The sequence below is a fragment of the Corvus moneduloides genome, chromosome 4 (genome assembly GCF_009650955.1).
Source record: "Corvus moneduloides isolate bCorMon1 chromosome 4, bCorMon1.pri, whole genome shotgun sequence".
Classification (NCBI taxonomy): domain Eukaryota; kingdom Metazoa; phylum Chordata; class Aves; order Passeriformes; family Corvidae; genus Corvus; species Corvus moneduloides.
The window spans coordinates 68,946,990-68,966,828 of NC_045479.1; the positions used below are offsets into that span (position 1 = coordinate 68,946,990).

Here is a 19,839-nt window from a genome sequence, read left to right on the forward strand (position 1 = left end):
GCATTGTTTGACTGCTGCTGCAAGTCAGCATGGACGTTAATTCAGGACTGTCTGCAGGGTGTGCTCTTGCAAGTGATTGTTCAGGAAAGATGGACTTTGAAAATGGAACGAGTAGAAGGCACTCTGTGGGGACCTTGATGGATTATTGTGGAGTTTAACAACAGGTGTGGGATTACTATGACTCTGGTTGAAATGTATTCTGTGTACAGCAGTGACCAAAAGAGATTTCCTGTGATGAAAATACTGTTCATAAGGGCTGGGAGAGGTGTGCCGCTCTCCTTTTTCCTGGCTGTTCAGTTTAGGACTGGTGTTCTCCTCCCCCTCCTCTAACTTCCTGCCACCATGTCCCAAAGGTTATGCTTTGAGTGGTTAAATGCTGTCTTAATTGTATTAATTTATTGTGTCATAAAACATCATTCGGCTTTTTATTTTTTCCTTTCCCTTTAGGGACGTGAGGGTGCTCAGATTGAACCGTGGGAAGATGCTGACTACCGTCTTTACAAAGTCACAGACAGATTTGGGTTTCTACAGTAAGTAGCAAGCTTGGAAAGAAAATAAGATTAAAAGTTTGCTACTATTAATATTCAGGCTCTTTATTGTATTACCTATTTGGTGAAAGTATTATTATGCCTTTTAATAGGTATTTTGGCAATTGCTGTGTAAATGTTACTACTGGCTAATCTTTCACTGTGCTTTTCAGTTCAGTTTCTATCTGTTTTTTTATTTCTGTAATTTGATCCTGCATAGGGAACGGAATTCCTATTTTTAAAACAGGAATAGTTTAAAATAGTTTTAAAATACTCGGGAATGAAAATTGATAAGTCTACAAAAAAGATATTTCAAGCTGAATTGCAGATAAATTTTGGTTGTGAATAACTTAGTTGGATGTAAACAAACTTGAAGTTCTTGGGTTTATAAAACTTTTGTTAAAATTTTTATTTTTAAAAAGATCCTAACATATTACGGTTACTCAGTGGTTGTATACAAGCAACAGTTTATCTCAGTCCTTCAAAGATCTTTTAGCTGTATATATTTTTTAACCTTACTGAAATCTCTGCTGATTTGGGACCTAATGTTGAATCTCAACTTTAAGTCAGAAAATGCCAGAGTCCAGATGCAGTTCCCCTATAGGTGCCTCCATTGTAACATAATCTGTGCCTTTTTGGCAAATAGAAGATTAGAGCATTAAATTGTATTAGGGTTTTTGTGTTTGGCAGATGTAAATATCCAGCTTGCACAAACTGAACACAAGCTGACTTGCTGCTTTTGATAATATTAGGGCTCTCTGATGTTCTTGATGTTTGACATTTTGTTTGAATACATGAAATGCAGTTTAAATCCAGAAAAATCAGTGATAAGTGGAAGACTCAGAAATACCCATGTAATTTATAGTACTGGGAAGGGGGGATGTGTATGTTCTGGTTTTTGGGGCTTTTTCCCCCTCTCTTCTTTCCTTTTTGCAATGTTAGTGTTTTTACAAGCTGTCAGTTAAAAAGTCATCTTTACCTGCTTGTGCTTCATTGGGGTGAGTTAATCTGATGTGTGACATTCAGAGAGATGTGTTTTACACACAGAGGTCCTTGTGTTGGTAAACCACAGCTGCAGCACAACTGCCTGGTGGTGTAGCTGCAGTTGTAGCACTCCTAATGGAGAATGGATGTCAGAGTTACTTTTATTTCTTGGGCAGAAGTAATGGAAGCCACTGCGGGGTTCACCTCAGACTTTGGTATCCTTGAGAACTCCTGAACTTTCCCTGTTACTTGTATTGTGATACTTTAATTTTTATGTGTAAGCCATAAAAGATTGTTACTCAAGTCCTCTCCAGTTGCTGCTGCTGTCAGTCATTACCCCAGACCTCTTCCCCAGGAACATCTTTATGCACCAACGCAGAATTAATTCTCTGTATAATAGTCAACTTCAAGGGATGAAAGCCGAAAGATTTAAATTACATAAAGACTGCACATGTTAGCAGTGTATGCAGATAATCTGTTCACTAATTGTGCCTATTTGTAGCTTGTCCATGTCTTGTTACAGGGCAGATTTCACCTGGGAGTGTTCTCAGGGCTGCTTTATGATTAAGATAAATTCATTGCAAATGATATTTTTATTTTCCTGAGAAGCAAAGTCTCTCCTAATAGAAGAAATATCATTAGAATAAACATATCAACTGTCTTGCCCTGAAATGACAATTTATACTGCACTATAGATTTTAACTATGGTCTGGGTCATCTGTGCTGTCATACTGGGCCTGCTGTGTCTGAAAGAAACGTCTGTTCTATGAGAGTTTGACATGCAGCAGGACGTACCAAAAGCCTCAAAAGGTTATCATCCCTGAGAGCCACAATTCCTTACGACCTATCAGGTGTTTACAGTATAAATTAGCAAACAGGCTGATGCACATTGAAAACAAAATCTGGGGGCAGTACCAAATATACAGTGCCCTAGTTAATGTCTGCAGGGATTTGTAATCTTGCTTGTATTGACATCTTAAAATAAGATAACTAAGTAGCTGAGAGATGTCTTTTATATCAGAAGGGTGCTGGGTGTGAGGAACCAGACAGAAAATTAGGGCTTGTTTTCTCAAGTACAGTAAGCTTTGATTACTATCAGTAGTTTTCTCTTTCTCCTTGTCTGTGTCCTGTTTGCAGCTTTCCTTGGCTTTGTGAAGGGGCATTCAAAGTTCAGTTGATTGCTGATAGGGCAGAAAAGATAATTTTGAGGGAATGAAACACTCAGGCTGCCTGTGTAACTTGCTACTGGGTAGAAGATGGGAGAATGTAAAGACTAGAGACATTAAAAGAGTAGTTTTGGTCTAGATCTGCAATTTTTCTGGTGTCCCAGTGTCCTTGTTTGTGTGTTAAAGTGGGAATTTGTAAACTTGAGGAACCTGAAGACTTAACACTTCTATTGTCTTCCTGCCATACCTGTAGAAGTGGGCTCAGGTTCTCTTCAGAGAACAGACTGAGAAGTGGAGGGAAAGTACCTTTTTATTTAACAGTGGAGAAATGGGATTGTGATTGGAAACAGATTTGACATTTGCCTTCAAGTAAAATAGGTCACTTTAACCTTCTTATAAGACTCTCCGTTGATGTATCTGGCATCTTTGAGTGGTTCTAAGTGTTGTGGTATTTATTGTTTACAATAGTTAGAATCATCTTTACCCAATACTGTCTTAAATTTATAGTAGCTGCTGCCTTCAGAACACAATTTGTTGCAGTACTTTATTTTGCAGTTCTGCAAATGAATGTGAATGTTGTAGTTAACTTTGGATATTAAAAAGAAATTGGTGTGGACAAGTTATTAAGACAGCTATTTAAAACAACAACAAAAAATAGCTGAGTTAATACCTAATGAATTTAGGGAACAAGAAAGTATGTTCAGTGAGAAGTACCAGAGCATTATAATAACGAGACTTATTTGAAATGAATTAAGGGAAGTTTTAGGGGGAAGTTGGATGTGGGACAAAGGTTTTCAGCAAAGCTAAGCTGTGAAATAACCTGTGGGGAGCTCAAGGGGACTGTCTCCTGAAATGTTTAACACCAAAGTGTACAAAAAAAAATACAGTCATGAGGAGTTTGTTCAGTGGCACTGACTAAATTGTAGGAGTTATGAGCTACTCTGCTGAAAACATAAATTGTACAGTAGAGGCATGCAGGAACCAGGAAGAGTGAAACTCTCGTTACTGGCTAAAACGTAGAAAATTTGGCCTTTACCAACTACTGTTGTTGCAAGGCTATAAGGAACTGGTGGGTTGTTTATTTAAGCCATGTGGTGTTGCAGGCAAAGCAGACTCAACTTGGGGATTTTTTTTTCATAACTTACTGCCAAATAACATGACATTCTGCTTGCTGATTTGGATGCTGGGTAGGAACACTCCAAACCATAACACTCTAACAGGCATCTGGAGGAAACACCTGTCTCCCCTCTGCCTCCAGGACAAATTTCCCTTGCTTTTTGTCATGGTTACCCTTGGATCACCCCAGTTCCTTCGGTGAGGTGGCAGGCAGTGCAGGAGCTCCTGCACACAATTTCTTTCTGCTGCTCCTGGCTTCTTACTTATTTTCACCTACTGCTCCTTGTCTTACATGTCTTTCCCCACCCGGGCATGGTGTGCCTCCCCACTGGGAGTACATCTCCAGTCATACTCTCAGCATCCCCTTCCACATGTCTCTTCTGTCTCTCCAGTTAGTATTGTTCCTCTTAATTAATACAGACTTTTTTCTGCCAAGTGCTGTTGGTCTTCCTCAGTGACACCTGGTATACATGGAATAGTATATTTAATTAATACATCAATTAAGTAAATTAAATATTCCTATTACATGGAATAGCCTATTAAAACTTCACTCTTCACTTTTGTAATATTTCTTTCAGAGAATCCCATGTCAGGGAGCTTGTCTTAGTCATGACCACAAGTATTGACAGAGCAGACCAGCATATTTTATACAAGTGCAGTGTGGTTACCAATAAACCTAAAAATATTTAAAGGGAAAAAAAAGTCACTAATATCCCTTCCCCAGAAAACCTCAGTCATGGTCCTTATTCAGTGCAATTTATTTTGCAGTAAAAATCCTGCTGCTGACTTCATGTGACAGTGCAGGAATGCTGAGTAGTCAGGCTGATATGAAAAGTGCCATTCAGTTTTAAAAGGAACATTTTTTCCTCTGAAGTCTAGCACCAGTGTCTGTATATACAATCTGCCACTGTTTTGATAAGATTAGATATTCTTTTCTAGAAAGTGCAGGAGATGGGTGCTTCATGCTGTGCCTGTAGCTGATGGAAGTCTAGCAAACCATCTCGGGGGACTCCTGGCGGGCTCAGATAAGCCTTAGCCTGTAATAGATGACTTTTGCAATCAAGCATTTTAGGAATGGGAGAAATGCCGAAGATCTCTTCACAGATAGTCATAAAAAACCCCTGTTTTGGCTGTTTTTGGAAATGAAAAAGGCAGAATGTGTTTGATATTCATAAAAAACAAGGGGTTTGTTTGCTCAGTTTTTTATTGTTTCTTTTTTTTCTTCTTCTTGGATATGTTGTATCTTTTTGGTCAGCATTATGTGAATTTTGACCCTGCACCCCCCAAAAAAGCAGTTCCTCTCTGTCCTATCTTGGAACCTGGCTAAATTTTAAAGCAAATGTCGTCAGTATTTTTACTGTGGACTCTTCTCTTGTCAGCCGTTTTCTTTACCTTGTAGATACTTCTACTTGCATTTTTTCTAGCAGTCATTGATAAGGGAATAATTTCAGGGAAAAAAAGCCAAAGGAGTTTCTGAGTGTCTTGAAGCTCATAGCAGGCATTCCAGTAATGCCTCGGGATCTGGGATTTCCCCCTTCCCCTTCCTTGAATTCTTTAGTTGATTTTGGTGCTGCTTTGGAATGGTTAAAAAAGCTACTAGAATAAATACCTTATTCCTTGGGTGGTGACAAGTTCCCTACTACACAACTAAGAATGTTTTAAAAGGTATTTTATTTTTTCAAACTGACAGTTTATGTAATATCTGTATTGATTTGTCTATTTAGAAGTGACAATTTTATGTGTTATTTTTATAGCTAAAAAGTTATTAAAGGTCTTAAGACAGTAAAAGAAAGCAAGAAATTCAAATGACAGTCAATATTTTTATAAGTAAATAAGAATTTAAGCTTTAACTGACTGTCATCAAAGCACGTACTTAAAGATGTATTTTTCTTGAATATATCCTTGTATTTATTTTTTGTGAAACTCTCCAGTTATCTACAAGGGCAAAACAGCTTTATTCCCTCCCCTTCCTCCCTGCCCCACATAATGTTAAGGTTGAGCATTGTCTGATTGAAGTTTGCAAAACAGCCCAAACTTTGTGCGTGATCCTGAAGTAGGGTAGAAGCTGAGAACAGCATTTTGCAATTGTGAAGGTCAACACCAGTTTAAAGAGCTGATCCTCTTTGGAGCCTTTCAACACCAGGCCAAAAGTCAGAGCAGGATAAGCCAGACGGCCTCGGTGTCTTCCTAGGATGGCACAGAAAGCTAACATTTGAGCCAATCTGAACAGCATCTTCCTGCACTTAGGTCACCACACTAATGGTCAATGCACTCCAGGTCCTGAGAGGCTTTGTACTGAAATCCCTAACGCATTAAACAACATCCCCCCTGAGGAAGAAACATCAGCAAGGTTCATTTGTTTGGTACCTGTTGGAACTACTGATTTCAGTCCTTCAATCAGATGGTGGCCACGCAAAAGTATTTAAAAAAAATAAAATGTCCCACACTTTTCATTTTTAGCTGGCAATTAGAATTTACATTATGTGGTCTTATATAAGCATCTTTGTGTGTGTATATTCTTGGTGATTCTTTTATATTTCTCTCTCTGTACAATCACCCATCTGTGAGGGAGGTGTTCAGTTTTCTTTTATAACAGAACTGTTCAAGGCCACAGTTTTGTTTTTCTAAGTAAAATAAAAATAATACTGGTTTTTGGAATTTGGGGCAGGTACAGCTCAAGTCCTCATTGGGAAATCTGGATTCTGACTTAAATACTCTGAATAATATATTGTGGAAAGTGTTTTAAGTGGTCACACCTTAACAGTTACGAAATAAAAATGGCAGAAGAAACTGCAATTTATTTACTGCAACTTTACAGGAACTTTTTCCTTTCCATTGTTCCCTGATGAATGCCAGTCACGGAATTGTTCTGGTAACTTTGTTGATGAGCTGTGAAAATCAATGCAGCTATGACATGATTCAAAAAATTAAAAAGTACTTTTATTTCTTCAGCCTGCACTGTAGGAGTTCTTTTCAGACTTTGTTATTATCAAGGTTTGTGTTAACTTACAGTAATAATTGTTATCTTATAGCAGTAACCAGTATTGTCAGATTTTGTGTTCTGACTTGGGTGATTCAGTTTAAACATGTTTTTCCTTTTACTGCCTGCTCAGTAAATGGAAACTGGGGATGTATATTTACTGTGGCAGATGCTCTTATGGTGATAAATATTCCAGGATCAGCATAGTGAGATTGGGCAGATTGGAGGTTTATTTTGCAAGGTTGTTTATGTGGGTTTTTATCCCCTAGGGAATAAAGAGTGGTACAATAGAAGTACTTGTGGTAGAAAATACAGATGTGTTCTGCCTCTCACCCCATTCATGAGGCTCTCTCCAAAATTTAGGTTAGATTCTTGTGCTACTCTTGCAGTGTAGCTCTGTTCTGATTCTGATGGAATTGTACCAGTTCACAGCAGCTGAGAATGTGACTCATACCCTTAGTCTTTATCCCATGAGCCTGTTAAAGCAGTGAACATGTTTTGAGAATAGTTTGCTAGTGATGGAGATTATCACATTGCCAGAGGCGCTTTTCAAATACCAGAATTTATTATTTCTTTTGCTGAGATAGAGACCTACCTGCTCTTCTCCATCAAACTTCACTCTTTAAAAAAACCTGCATTTTTATTAGCTCTAATGCATTTCTACAGCATGCTCCAGAAACGAATTAGGGGAGCAAGGAAAGGGAGAGCTCAGTCAAGGATTGAGCTACTCCATTAAATGCCTCCAAATAAAACTATTGATTACTTTTTTCCTCCAGTGTTATTATTTTACCCTGAACTTTTTGATAGGGAGCAATATGATGAGCGACCGCTTATCCCCTCTTGGATTCTATTTCTTGGTAATTTGTATGTAGCCTTGCTGGAAAATAGTCTTTATCTCTGAAGTATTCTGTGTGCATTCCTTAATATTTTTTTCCATGTGCCTGTTGAACCACATGTCCATAAGCAATAACTCTTGCACAGCACTCCCTGCTGATTTGGGTGGGTACATGAGTGAGTTCTCTCCAGATAAGAGCTGTAAGGACAGATCTCTGAGGGTTCTTGGCAGCAGCAGAAGTTATGCTGAGATTTTGGGTAATAGCAGTTAAAAAAAGAAGCATGGTTAATGTAATTTGGTAATAATCAAAGTAGCATTCAAAAAATAGGGATTTTATATAATTTTAGTTTCAAGTTTTTAGTAGGAGAGACATAGAATCATCAGGGTTGGAAGAAACAAGCTCATTAAGTCCATCAGTACTCCCAGCACCATCACTGTAACCCCATAACCACTAAACCACATCAGCCAGTGCCAGATCCAGAAGCCTCTTAGACACCTCCAGGGATGGTGACTCCACCGCCTCCCTGGGCAACCTTTTCCAATGCCTGACCACCCTAAGAGTGAAAATTTTTTTTCTAATACCTGATCTAATCTCCTCTGTCTCAGCTTAAGGCCATTTCCTTTTAAGGCCATTAAGTCTGCATCGGAGTTTAAGGAAGGAGCTCCAAGGCTGCTGGAAGAGTTGCAAAGTTACTGTTCACAGTGACATGGAGCCACAATTCGTAATTTTCTAGGCACAGTAAATATTGCCGAACATGTTAAGTGATGTGGTGATGTGCTAAAATGGCAATGAAATGTTTATTCTTAAGAGTTCAATTATAAATGTGAATCTTACTGCATTTTATTTATCCGGGTCATTCAGCAGGGACTTGCTGTCATTTTCCTCTTCTCAGCTTTGTGAGACAGGGTCAGACCCTCTTGTCGGGAGAGTGGCTAAACTCTTCCCTCCCTCGGGAAGAAGTGTGCCAAGTTCAGCCTCTTTCAGCTGCCAAAGTCAAATACTTACTAAAAAAAAAGTTCAGATCTCTCTTTTTAAAGAAAAGTTGTGTTTCTTTTCTCTTTCTCCTAAATATATGAATCTGCCTCATTTTGACTGTCTAGAAATTTTACGTGGCATTATAAAGATTTACCATGGGAACTCCACTGAATTCTCTTCTCTTTACTGGAGTTTTGCTTTATGTGTCATGGATTCTGCCTTCAAATATGTGATAACACTTGGCTTGACTGATTTTGCTGCGAAATATTCATTGCTAATCATACTGAGGAACTGCTGTTAAAAAAACCCCCAACCACAAATCTCAGCTCTATTTAACATTCTTTCCTTTTGCCCTAATATACCCTGAGGATATTATCTTTATTTAAGGAGAGAAGTGGTAGTTTTCTGGGGTTAGTAATTGAGATTCAGAATGCTTTTTTTAGGTCCATCTTCCTAGCATTAGACAAATCCTTTCTTTTTTTTTTTTTTCCTTTGCATGCTTCCACAGGAACTACTTCTAAAATAATATTTTAATTGTATTTCTGTTCTGAAAACACAGCAAACCCACTGTTTTCCAGTTATGGAATTCCTGATAAGTTGAAATGAATCCCTGCTTGCTATGCCGTTGTGAAGTGGTGAGGCTGTGTCAGAGACCAGGGTAGATGGGTAATTGTATTTAAACATCCCTGACAGTGGAAGAGTACATTGGACCTGCTGTAAAATTTCCTTAGTCCTGTCCATTCTGACTGAGTTAACAGCTCTGCTTCCTTGATGGACAATGAACATTTTTCTCTGAATCTGTCTGCGCTCGTGGTAGTGGTTGTGTTGTGACTCTTCTCTTTGCATTAATGCATTTGAACTTGTGTTCAAAAGCATGAGCTGTCCGTGGCAATTTGCAGTATTTTCTTCCTTAAAGCGAGGTCTTATTTTGCAAGAGCATGTGGTCAGAAGTGTTGCTTTAGAAGGTGTTTTGGTTACCACCAGGAACTCTTCAGTGCCTTTGTTGTTCACTTTTTCTCAGGCTTGCTACTTTCACAAGTATTCTTTGTCAGCCTGATGGTGAAGATCGGCTGTTTATTCAAAGCTGTTTCAGGAAAATTGTCTAAACCAGACCTAGCAAAGGGAGAGGAATCAGCTTCTCTCAGCTAGTCACCTGTGAGCTTTACAGCTGTATATATTTGCACATCACTTGTGTATTTAGTGGTAGGACTTCACCAGGAGGAGGAAGTGCCTTGAAGTTACGTGTCTAGAAGTTACCAATGAATTTTTCTGTGACTTGGACTGTGAATTTAATTTTTTTTACAACTGTATTTAAGATGATGTTCTCTTTTATTTTTTGTCTTCCCTTTCCCCTTGTCTTATCATGGTGATCTAGTGTGTGGTTCTTCTCTTATATTCCCTTCATGCAGGTCCTTCCTGTGGAAGGAAGAAGTGTTCTGTTGTTATTTTCTGTAACTCAGAATGGTATGGTCTTGTTTTTCCTTCCTAAAACTGTATCACAGTGTTAACCCATTTCTTTGGCTTGGCTTTATTCTAAGCTTATTCTTAGGACTGGAGTTGAAATTTGAATTTTATATCCATTCTTTCAGCTGAGGTAGTCCAGGCTGTCAGTTCAGCAATTCTCTGCAGATACAGAAGGAAATGAGGTGAATGCAGTCCTGCAGATTTGATGGCAAACACAAAAATAAGCTGCAGGATAGTTCTGCCAACTGAGGACAAATAATGTGTTTTTTTGTTAACAGCTGCTGCTACTTGATTTGAGTAAAAGATCACCCACTGTGTACTAGGGATTCATAAAGTACTTCCTTTTATGAAAAGAGCTATTAGGTAGCAGAACTGAAAAAAATGATTGAGTACGTTAATATAGTTTAATTTATACAACGTTCATAAAGCGATATGCAGTGGTTTTGAGTTACTGCTTAAGCTTTAAAACATACATATTTAGCATAATCATTATTACCTCGTATATTTCCTACTAAATTTTGCATTTATAGAAGATTAAAGTAACTGAATGTAGGAAATGGCCAGAGTGTGTTTCACTGGCACAGATTAAGGATGCTAAAAGGGGGGACAGTTTGTAGAAGTGCAAAGATGCTGCTACTCTAGACCCAATGAAGGACCCACCAAAATGGGATTCGAGACCACTGACGTTTATTTCCTGAAAGAAGCAAATGTAGGTACATAATGCTGTGAGCTTCAGCAGTGAGCAAGTATGTATTGCTGGAACAATACCATCTTAGTTAATTTATGTTGGAATAAGCTTTGCATAGTGCAGGAATTTTAATGCAGACGAAGCTGCCAATATGCAAACCATGGATCGCTGTTAATTTATGGTGTAAGTGATCTGCACGGGAAGTAACCTCCAAGCGGTACTTCAAAGCAGGAGATATGTGTTTAAGGAGAAAATCCTAGGTGTTTTAGACGTTTATCAAATGTAAATTAGAAGCAAGGCATTCTCTTTCATTTTGCCTTTTAGACTCTAGAGAATTTTAAGGTAGCTTAGACTAATTTTTTTCTTTATAAAAATGAGATTCTGAGAAGACATTTTTAACCTCAGTGTTCATTTATGTACAATTAAAGTGATATCAAAAATCACTAGAAATGCTGATGTGCTCAATTAAGCATATTATAGATTTTTCTCAAAGGTTTTCTAATTCCAAGCTGGGGAAACTTTCAAGTTTGCATATAGAACATACCTTTTCACTAAAAACACAGGAAAACACATATTTTTAGCATTTGGCAGTGAAAACACAGTTCTGTGTTTTTTTTCTATGAATTTCTTGATAATTTTTCATAGTGGCAGTAAAAATTTTACAGCAAAGTCATCTTCTCCCATGCAGCAGAGTACTTTACTAAAAAGTCACCATTTTGAGATTTAGTTGATTTTGATAAAACTTTGGATTTTATTTTATCTCATCTCTCAGAGTGTGCATTGCTTGAGACTTTCTGGACAGGAGCTACATGTTCATAGCACTGTGCTGTGCAAATTGGCAGTGACATCCACAGAATCCACAAATAATGATTGCAAATAAAACCTAGTCACAAAATCACATGTGGTCCAACCTTTTGCCAGCATTAAATTCTTTCTTGCAGCATGTTTCCTGGTAATTATATTGTGGAATATCACATTGGCTTATCCCATATGTTAATTAATTGCTTTGGCTTGCTTATGAATTTTAATAAAACTTCTGAAAGCTGTTTTTTAATCTGCTGTAGTCACTACCCCCATACTGTGCAGAGGTTGTTTGGTGAAAATTCCAAGTGGATGATTACAGTAGCAGAGCTCCAATTATTTTGAGAGAGAGACTCAATGAAATTTGTGAGTTTGTAAGTAAATTGTGAAATACAAAGAAGGAAGCGAGCCATAGAATTTTGTATGTGAAAAACAACAGCTTTCTTACCTTCTCCTTAATATTTTCAGAAATCTTTCCCATATATTATTGGCTTTGAAAAATAACACTTTTGCTTTAATTTCCTTTCAAAAGCTGGAAGATTAAAGCAATATTCATAGTCAGGATTCCTCTGAAAATTATGTTGAAGGTGTGATTCTGTTGCAAAGCGTTGTTGTACACATCCATAATACCACATATTGCCCAGACAGCTTTATGTGCCCTGTATCAGACACTGAGGGGGAGGCAGACCTAATACAACACCTTGTTGTGTGTTTATTGCTGTAGAATTGGTTTCCCAGTGTGAATATACTCATTTTTTTGTGTCTAGTAAAGCCATAGATTCCTACAACTCACTCCTGACAAATCACACAATTTAAAACTGTACCTATTTGGGAAGATTTTACTTTTTCCTAATACATCTGGATACTGTAATGGTGGAAGTTGTTACTCAGCAATCTGAGTTTCATGAGTTTCATGTTGTACAGCAAGACAACTCCATTTTTACTAAAGCTCTTTGTGTTCAGACCTGTCAAGTGAATTCTTCCCCTCATACCTTACCTGTGCATGATCACTCTTAAGAATTTATTTCACATCAGTTTTGGTTTTGACTTTTATACCTTACTAATGTCTGTGGATGTTTCACTCAAAAATTTCTTGATCATGAAAGCTTCAAAATGATACAAATGACTGGTTCTTAATTTTTTTTTATATTGCCTTTAAAGTAAGTCTCCTGGGTAATAGCAAGTATGTTTTCCTCATGGATTAAAAAACAGTGCATCACAAATGACAAGCTGAATGCACAGCATTTGTTTCTTTATGGTTAACTCAGTGAGACCATGAAGATCAGTGTTCTGCAAAAAACTTATCCTATGTTATATTTAAAATGTGACACCAGATACAATTTCAAAATACTTTTCATTTAAAATGAAACTCTGTGCAGTGGTACAAGGTGATGCTATTGCACTTAGAGTACTTTGAGGAGAGCATGAGAAAATTACTGAGGATAGTGTGAGAAAACTTTTTGCATAGGCACTGCTTTACAGGTTTTATGAAGATTAAACTTTTTTAGTGGTTGTTTTACACTGAGTTCAGTAATACAGAAATATTGAATGTAATTGACTTTTTTACTAGATGACTTGTGTATATCACAGTTATTCCCACAAATGTTTCCTAATAATGAGCCTCAAAGTTTTTCACAGTGCCCTGGCCAGTTGTGTCTGGGTTAGACAGACTAGAGCCAAGTAGAGAGGGTTTTTAAGCAAGTGCTGTGTTCTGAAATAGAAATTGAGAAATAAAAGTACCGTGTAGCAAAAGATTTTGAACATTACAATTCTTTGGGCAATTAAGCTTTGTAGTATTTCTGGTCTTCTTGTGGTCAATTTTTGTCACTTATTTTTTTCCCAGTGAAAATTTGGTTGTCAGGCCTTGTCCAGCTTGTGACTATGAAGAAATTAATCGATCCTCTGGAATTCAGAATTCTGGGGTGATTGGTATACCAAGGTTACTGATCATTGCACTAAATACCTTCCACCCTCAACTGAAGCTGCAAAGGACAGAGGAGGCTTTACATTTCTTAAACTTAAGCCGAACTAGAAACAGGAAAATTCGGTGATTTGAATCAGCAGGGAACATACTTGGGATTTAAATACAAATGTAGGAAAGGAATAAATCTGTTGAGTGTCTAATACAAGAAAGTCTTTCCTTGTGTTTGTATTGAAAAAATACATCGAAGTGCTGTTTAAAGATGACTGATTTAAACAGCAGCAGTGGGTAGGGGACTGTAAGCTTGTTAAGTCTTAGACTTTTCAATTTATTTCAACTACCACTGTTACTCTGGGAGGCTAATTACAACACATACTGTAATGGTCAAAGCCATAGATCTGAATATTTAATGTTCTGAAGTGACAGATATTTATGCATTTGACATAGTTTCTTTTTTTAAGTTTTCTTGAAACATTCACGAAAACCTGTGTTAGTCATTGTAGTAGGTTTAAAGATGTAAGATCCATTCATCCCTTACAATGCAATAAAAAAAGGCATTTTCAATCAAGTCCAATAAATGAACTCTTGTGTCTTTGAACTTAGAGACCTTTTCACCAGAAAGTGGAAGTAGTTCAGCCTGAAAGATGGGAAGATGGCTTTGGGCTGGTGCTGCAGATCACCACCAGTGAGGACCAAGGGTGGATATCAAGTTCCAGTCAAACCTTGGAATCCAGTATTCACTTTCTTCTAGTGAGAGGTCTTTGAGGAGCCTCCTAGTAGAATGACTATCAGGCAGCTTACTGCAGTTGTGATTTGATCTTGCAGTGTTTTGCAGCTCCTAGACGTGTGGACAGTATCTTCAGTCCTCTCTCTTAGTGCTCGATCTCCAGAGCTGCTTGGCAGTGACAGGCAGAGCCCTGAGCTGCTGTTGGGATCCTGTATGGCTGCAGCTGGGAGCTCTTGTCTTGATGGCAAGGCACAGGCCAGGTGTGATTAATTCTGGTGATTCTTAATTCCTGGCTCGTTCAACAGCTGACTTTACCTAGTTCAGATTTTACTTTAGTGCGGACAGCAGAGTGTTAAGATCTTTTTTCTGCTAAGTGAGACCTTATATTCATGACTTCAGTTAAAAGCATCCCTGTGACTCCTCTTTTGGATATCCAGGATTGTATGGTTCCAAGCTAATGATGTTAATCACTTCTGTTCTCTCTGTATCCCCTAAATGCATATTACTTGAGCTATTAAAGGAAAACAGTCGTCTTAGGGCAGGATATGGCTATATTATGTTAATATTGTTTACTACTTCCCATTATTATTTGGTGAAGTATGCAGATAAACACCATGGAGAAATGCAAGTTTACATAGACTGGGAATGGTTGGAGAAGATTAATTTTTAAAAGAAATAATTAAGGTGTAACAATATTAGATTGGCTGGGCTGGGAAAGGAAGGGGAAGATGCATCATTATAAAGAAAAAATAGAAGGTACAATAAAGTAACAGATTCGTAGACATCAATTGATTTTGTGTCTGTTCATACCTAATAATAAAAAAACCTCTTAAGATTCTTCTGCATAGAAAACACGTACACTAAATGGAACTGTATTTATTTAAAATACCTTAGGGGCTTGAGAGAGTTTGTGTGCCTGCTCTTCCTCTTCTTCAATCCTTGCAGGGTAGATTTTAATATTTACACATATGAGTATATGGGCATAGTTGGTGCCATCTCGTTAGTGGAGAGGGAGATCTCCAGGAACAGCTGCGTGTCCAGCGAGTTACTGAGCAGCCCAGGGCCATTCATTTGGCTTCTGAGCTGTTTGCCTGGTGCTCAGCATCATCCTGGGGAATAAAAACATGGGGCTGCCTTAATGTGCTGCTGTGGAATTTCAGTGTAGCTCTGTCGTATTAGAGCAGAGCTGTACAGCTCAAAAAATAACGAGCAATGTGGGCATAAATTTGATGTTGGATTAATTTAGTGTCTGCTTCCCAGGACGTGAGGGCTGCCTTTTCCTGCTCAGGAGGTTCAGCCTGCCTTTTCTTTGTGCATTGATGGTAACTCCCAAAATTAGCAGTGAGCAATTGCTTAATAAATCACTAAAACTCCTTCTCCCTTTGTGAAAAATAGGATTTGATTAATCTTTCATGTGATCAGCTTCCATGCCAGTGTGCAGATAAGCTGTCAAGTGGTACCAGTTCAGCAGAGGAGCTGCTGTGGCCAGTGTGAGTCTGCGGGGATGCGGAGCTGTCAGATCCTTGCCTTTCACGCTGCAGGCAGCACTGGAGGAAAAAGGGTTTGTTGTGTGCACAGCCAGCTGCTGGTGTGACCTCGTAGGGCTGTGAAGAATGAGGCTGCTGTGGGAGGCTCGTGGAGGGTAGGCAGGGCCTGCAACTGTCACTAAAGAATTGGAAATCTTAAGTGATGTGAGAAGGCCTAGCAGTCTTTGTACATCAAACCAGACAACAACCACCCCAAGCAGATTGTATTAAACTGAATTTTTTCTTCCCCTGTGCTTTTTCTTTCCACTTCAAATAAGCTGAATTTCTAGGTGATATTTGGCATACAAAGAGCCTGCTTTCAGTTACTTGATTTAGTTATATGAGACTGTGCACAATACTGTAATTTTGTTAACATTTACAAATAGCACTGACTAGAGGTCATTTCTAGTGTGTTAGATGTTGATCAGGAGTTTTTTTGATTTTGATGTTGTTCACCAAGAGAACTTTCAGGTATTAGTTAAGTGCTTCTAAATGAAGGAATTACGGTTTTTGCAGTGCTGCTCAAAAGCAACAGTCTTTTGGTTTTAAAATTAATTTCTGGGCTGTGGACTGGAAACTTTGACTTGTGTTTGGTCTCTGTGAAGGTGTTGATGGGAGCAAGTTTTTCCATTGGATTAGGTGGTTTAAATGTATTTCTTTATTCTGTATTTTTTATTCAAATATAACTTCTGAATCTGAAGCAGCATCTTATAAATGAAATGAGATTGATGCAAAGTGCTTGAATTGTATTCAGAGTGTTGTTACACTGACTGAAGCATTAACTTCTGTAGCCTTCCCCAAGGTCACCCTTGCACAGAGTGGATGCAGGTCTAAAATACTGGGGTTTAATGGCCTCGCTATAAAAAGCTGTAATGATGTAGGTATGAGGGTTTTTTTCATAATACCAAGACTCAGTGGGAATTTTAAAAAGCATTTCCAGTGTTTCTTGTGTTGTAGTCCCATTTAAACATGGTTTTATTGGGTGTGTTATTTTATCAGACCTCTATAGCAGAAGGGAGTTGCTTCTTACAGTCGAGCTGCTGTGTTTTCAGAAGCTGCAGGGGAAGGCAGGCTCACTTGGCATCAAGATGGTCCAGTTACTTTTGAGAGGAAAAACACAAATTTCTTTGATAAGAAAAACAGAGGTCGCAGAATGAAACGAAGGTAATGGAAAGTCTGATGATCTATCTGGTCAAAGGTTGCTTTTCAAGCTTTCAATTCCTAAACTGCCTTTTAGGCTTAGGGTAAGAAGTAAAAAGACTTTAAATTTTAGTATTAATTAGGTACCTAGTAATAAAACAGATTTTTTTTTTTTTTCTGCTACTTCTTCCTGGTTACTTAGAGTGAGTTTTGTAGTTTTGAGAAAATGTGAGTTAGCTCTCCTAAGTCAAGCAAAGTCTCAGAGCCTTTCCTTGAGCACAGTGGTAAAGGAGGAAGTACTTTTTTTTTTTTTAAATTTGTAAATCAGCTAACAATAGTATGGTCAAATAAAACAAAAATCGTTTGGATTTCAGTTCAGTAATACAGCAGAGGTGCTTTTACAGAAGAAAAAAAAAGTTTTTTGTAAGTTATGCAACTACTTTGATTTAAAATCCTAGTTCTGTACTTAAAAATATTAGTTCTTCTTTACAGTTCAAAATTCTTGTTCACTTGTTAGTACAAATTGCTGCTGTAAATGGTGACTTGTAAGAACCTATGCAGAAATGATTTTGTGCCAAGATTAACCAAGACTAATATAAACTTTATCTTTGTTTTCAGTCCAGAGGAGCTTCCTGTCCATGATGCGGTGATAGAAAAGGTAAGTCCACTGTCCTCCAGCTTTTGTTACTAGGAAGTAAACATTTACAGATTTACAGCTTTTAACAATATAAATCATTGTGAAATGATTTGGTGAATCGTTTTAGTGATTTGCATTTCCAAAGAAGCACATTCTAAGTCCCCTAAGAGCTGTATCCTTGAGGCCACAGTAACTGGCCCACAGATCCCTTGGGGCCCACTCATTCTTACATTTGCTCCTGTCAATGAGATGTGAATATTCCTTGCCCATCATATGACCTAGTGAAGGAAATGGAGCTACTTAAGAGCTCACAGCTGGCTCTGCCCTGAAAGAGTGAGAGCTGTGGTCCTGTGCCAGGAGCTGCCATCAGCTGTGCTGGGGGATGGATGATGTGAGCGAGGTGGTGGCACTGGCACTGAGGTGTGCACTGCTGTCCTGAGGAGCGTGGGGTGCTTTGCTGCTTTGGGAAATGGTGACAAGTATCCTGCTGCCACTACAGTGTGGTGACCTCCCTTGTAATGCTGAGTTGCTGAGCAGGGTGTGTTCTGGACATGCAGGTCCTGCTGGCAGCTGGAGCATGTCCTAGTCCAAAAATCCTGCTGCTGCTGGAGGGTACTGGAGAAGTAGTTTGACAACTGATGTGTTGGGAATGTGGAAAGCAATAAAAATAATGGGGAACTGAATTTCTGCCTGTCTGGGCCTAGTTACTGTTGGTATTTCCCCTTGGTCAGTTGGGTCTGTTGCTTTCTCCAAGACCAAATCAGATCAGAAAACTCAAGATAAAATATTTAAAGCTGTAAGTTTAAGTTAGCCCTCTTGGGTGCATAAATCAGTAGAATACATGGAAAAAGGATGGAATGACTTATTCCAAGGCAGCTCAGCTCCTTGAGTGTTAAGAGCAGCAGTGCTTTGGAAAATTAATTATTTTGAGCTTCATTTATATACTGAAGCTAGTAAGAGATGCTTACTCTAAAAGAATAGAACTTGTAAGTCTCTTTTGTTTTGCCTTGGTTTATGTGTGGTTTTGCATACACAGCCTGAAATAGTTGCATTTTCCTGCCATGTTTCATTACATTTAATAACACAGTGAGTGTATGTATAATTTCATTTCCATCAGAAGGACACAGCAGGGGGGTGAGTCTCTCAGCAGAAATATTAGGCAGCTTGCAGCTACTATGGTAAATGTATTTTGAAGCTCTGATTCACTGTGGCTTTGTAGTTAGCCTTAAATTATTGGTGGAAATAGTGTCTCAGTTCTCTGTCCCAAATTTTGTTTGTGCTGTCTCAAAGTGTCAGCACAGAAACTGTATTTATGGAGTCAGTGTTAAATTACAAGTCTAGTGTGTTTTTATAATCATCCAGTGATGCTCCTGCATGAGACTCCTGGTTACACTCCTGATGGTATCCTGACCTCTGCTGGTCTGGGCTTTATCTGGCTTCTGTCAGCAGGGTTTGAATCTTTGCAGTTTTCGAGATTACCATTCATAAGGATTACTGTGTTATGTTAATGCAGGCTAAGATTATGAGCTTTTGGTACAATGGCTTTTGAAGTCGCTTACTTGGCAGAAGTATTCATGCTTTCCTTTTGCCTTGTGAATTTTAAAAAATATTCCTAACTCAAGTTTTCATTTCATTTGCAACTTATGTAGAAGGTTGATATCCTTGTGAATTTGGAGTCTGGTCTTCAGATAAAAACAAACTTATGCTGAAATTGGCTGAGATTTCTGTGTGTTTTTGTGTGTGTGTATTTTTGGTCATAATACCTTTACTGTGCATTAATAGTTATAATTAAGGATTTTGGTGCTTCATTACTTTGCTGCACATTTGATGCCTTAAATGTATCAAATCAGTGTCCTTCGTTATGAACTACTTAACCTTGAGATGAATCATACAGCACATCTCAGCTAAAACAAGGGGAGGAAAGATTTTCTGGAGGAAAGGAGTCAGAGAATTGACCTCAGGAAATCTGGAGTCTGTGTCTGACTCTGATTTTGAAGGTCTATGAAATGTTTCTAAGTCATTTTCAGTTTGTTAAGTTTTGTAATTTGATTTGATTTGGTTTACTTGATTATAAATTCTCTGGGGGACAGTGTAGCATGTTCTGGTTTTTTCTGAAGCTTCTGCTGAAGCACGCTTTAAGCCTCAGCCCCTGGCACACGTGCTCTCTGGGAAGGTGGAGTGCTGCACACGAGAGGGATGCTTGCCAACTATTTTTGCTTTCACTAGTGCATTGTTTACTGACATGAGTAGGAAACCAACTCTGCTTCAATTAGGGATTCTGTTACTCTCAATGGCAAAAATGCTTCAAAGTGTAAAATGTACTCAGAAGACAGATAAATGGATTTTTTTTT

The 19,839-nt window shown here is 38.3% G+C and overlaps 1 protein-coding gene across 4 annotated transcripts in view; it reads left to right on the forward strand.

Annotated features, from left to right (window-relative positions):
* The window catches only part of USP6NL (USP6 N-terminal like), a 112,416-nt gene that overhangs the window by 53,955 nt on the left and 38,622 nt on the right, over positions 1–19,839 (forward strand). For all 4 annotated transcript variants that reach the window (XM_032105917.1, XM_032105918.1, XM_032105915.1 and 1 more), the window contains 2 exons: positions 448–530; positions 17,470–17,509. In XM_032105917.1, coding sequence (XP_031961808.1) covers positions 448–530; positions 17,470–17,509 — 123 coding nt within the window. The remainder of the gene's footprint in view (positions 1–447; positions 531–17,469; positions 17,510–19,839) is intronic.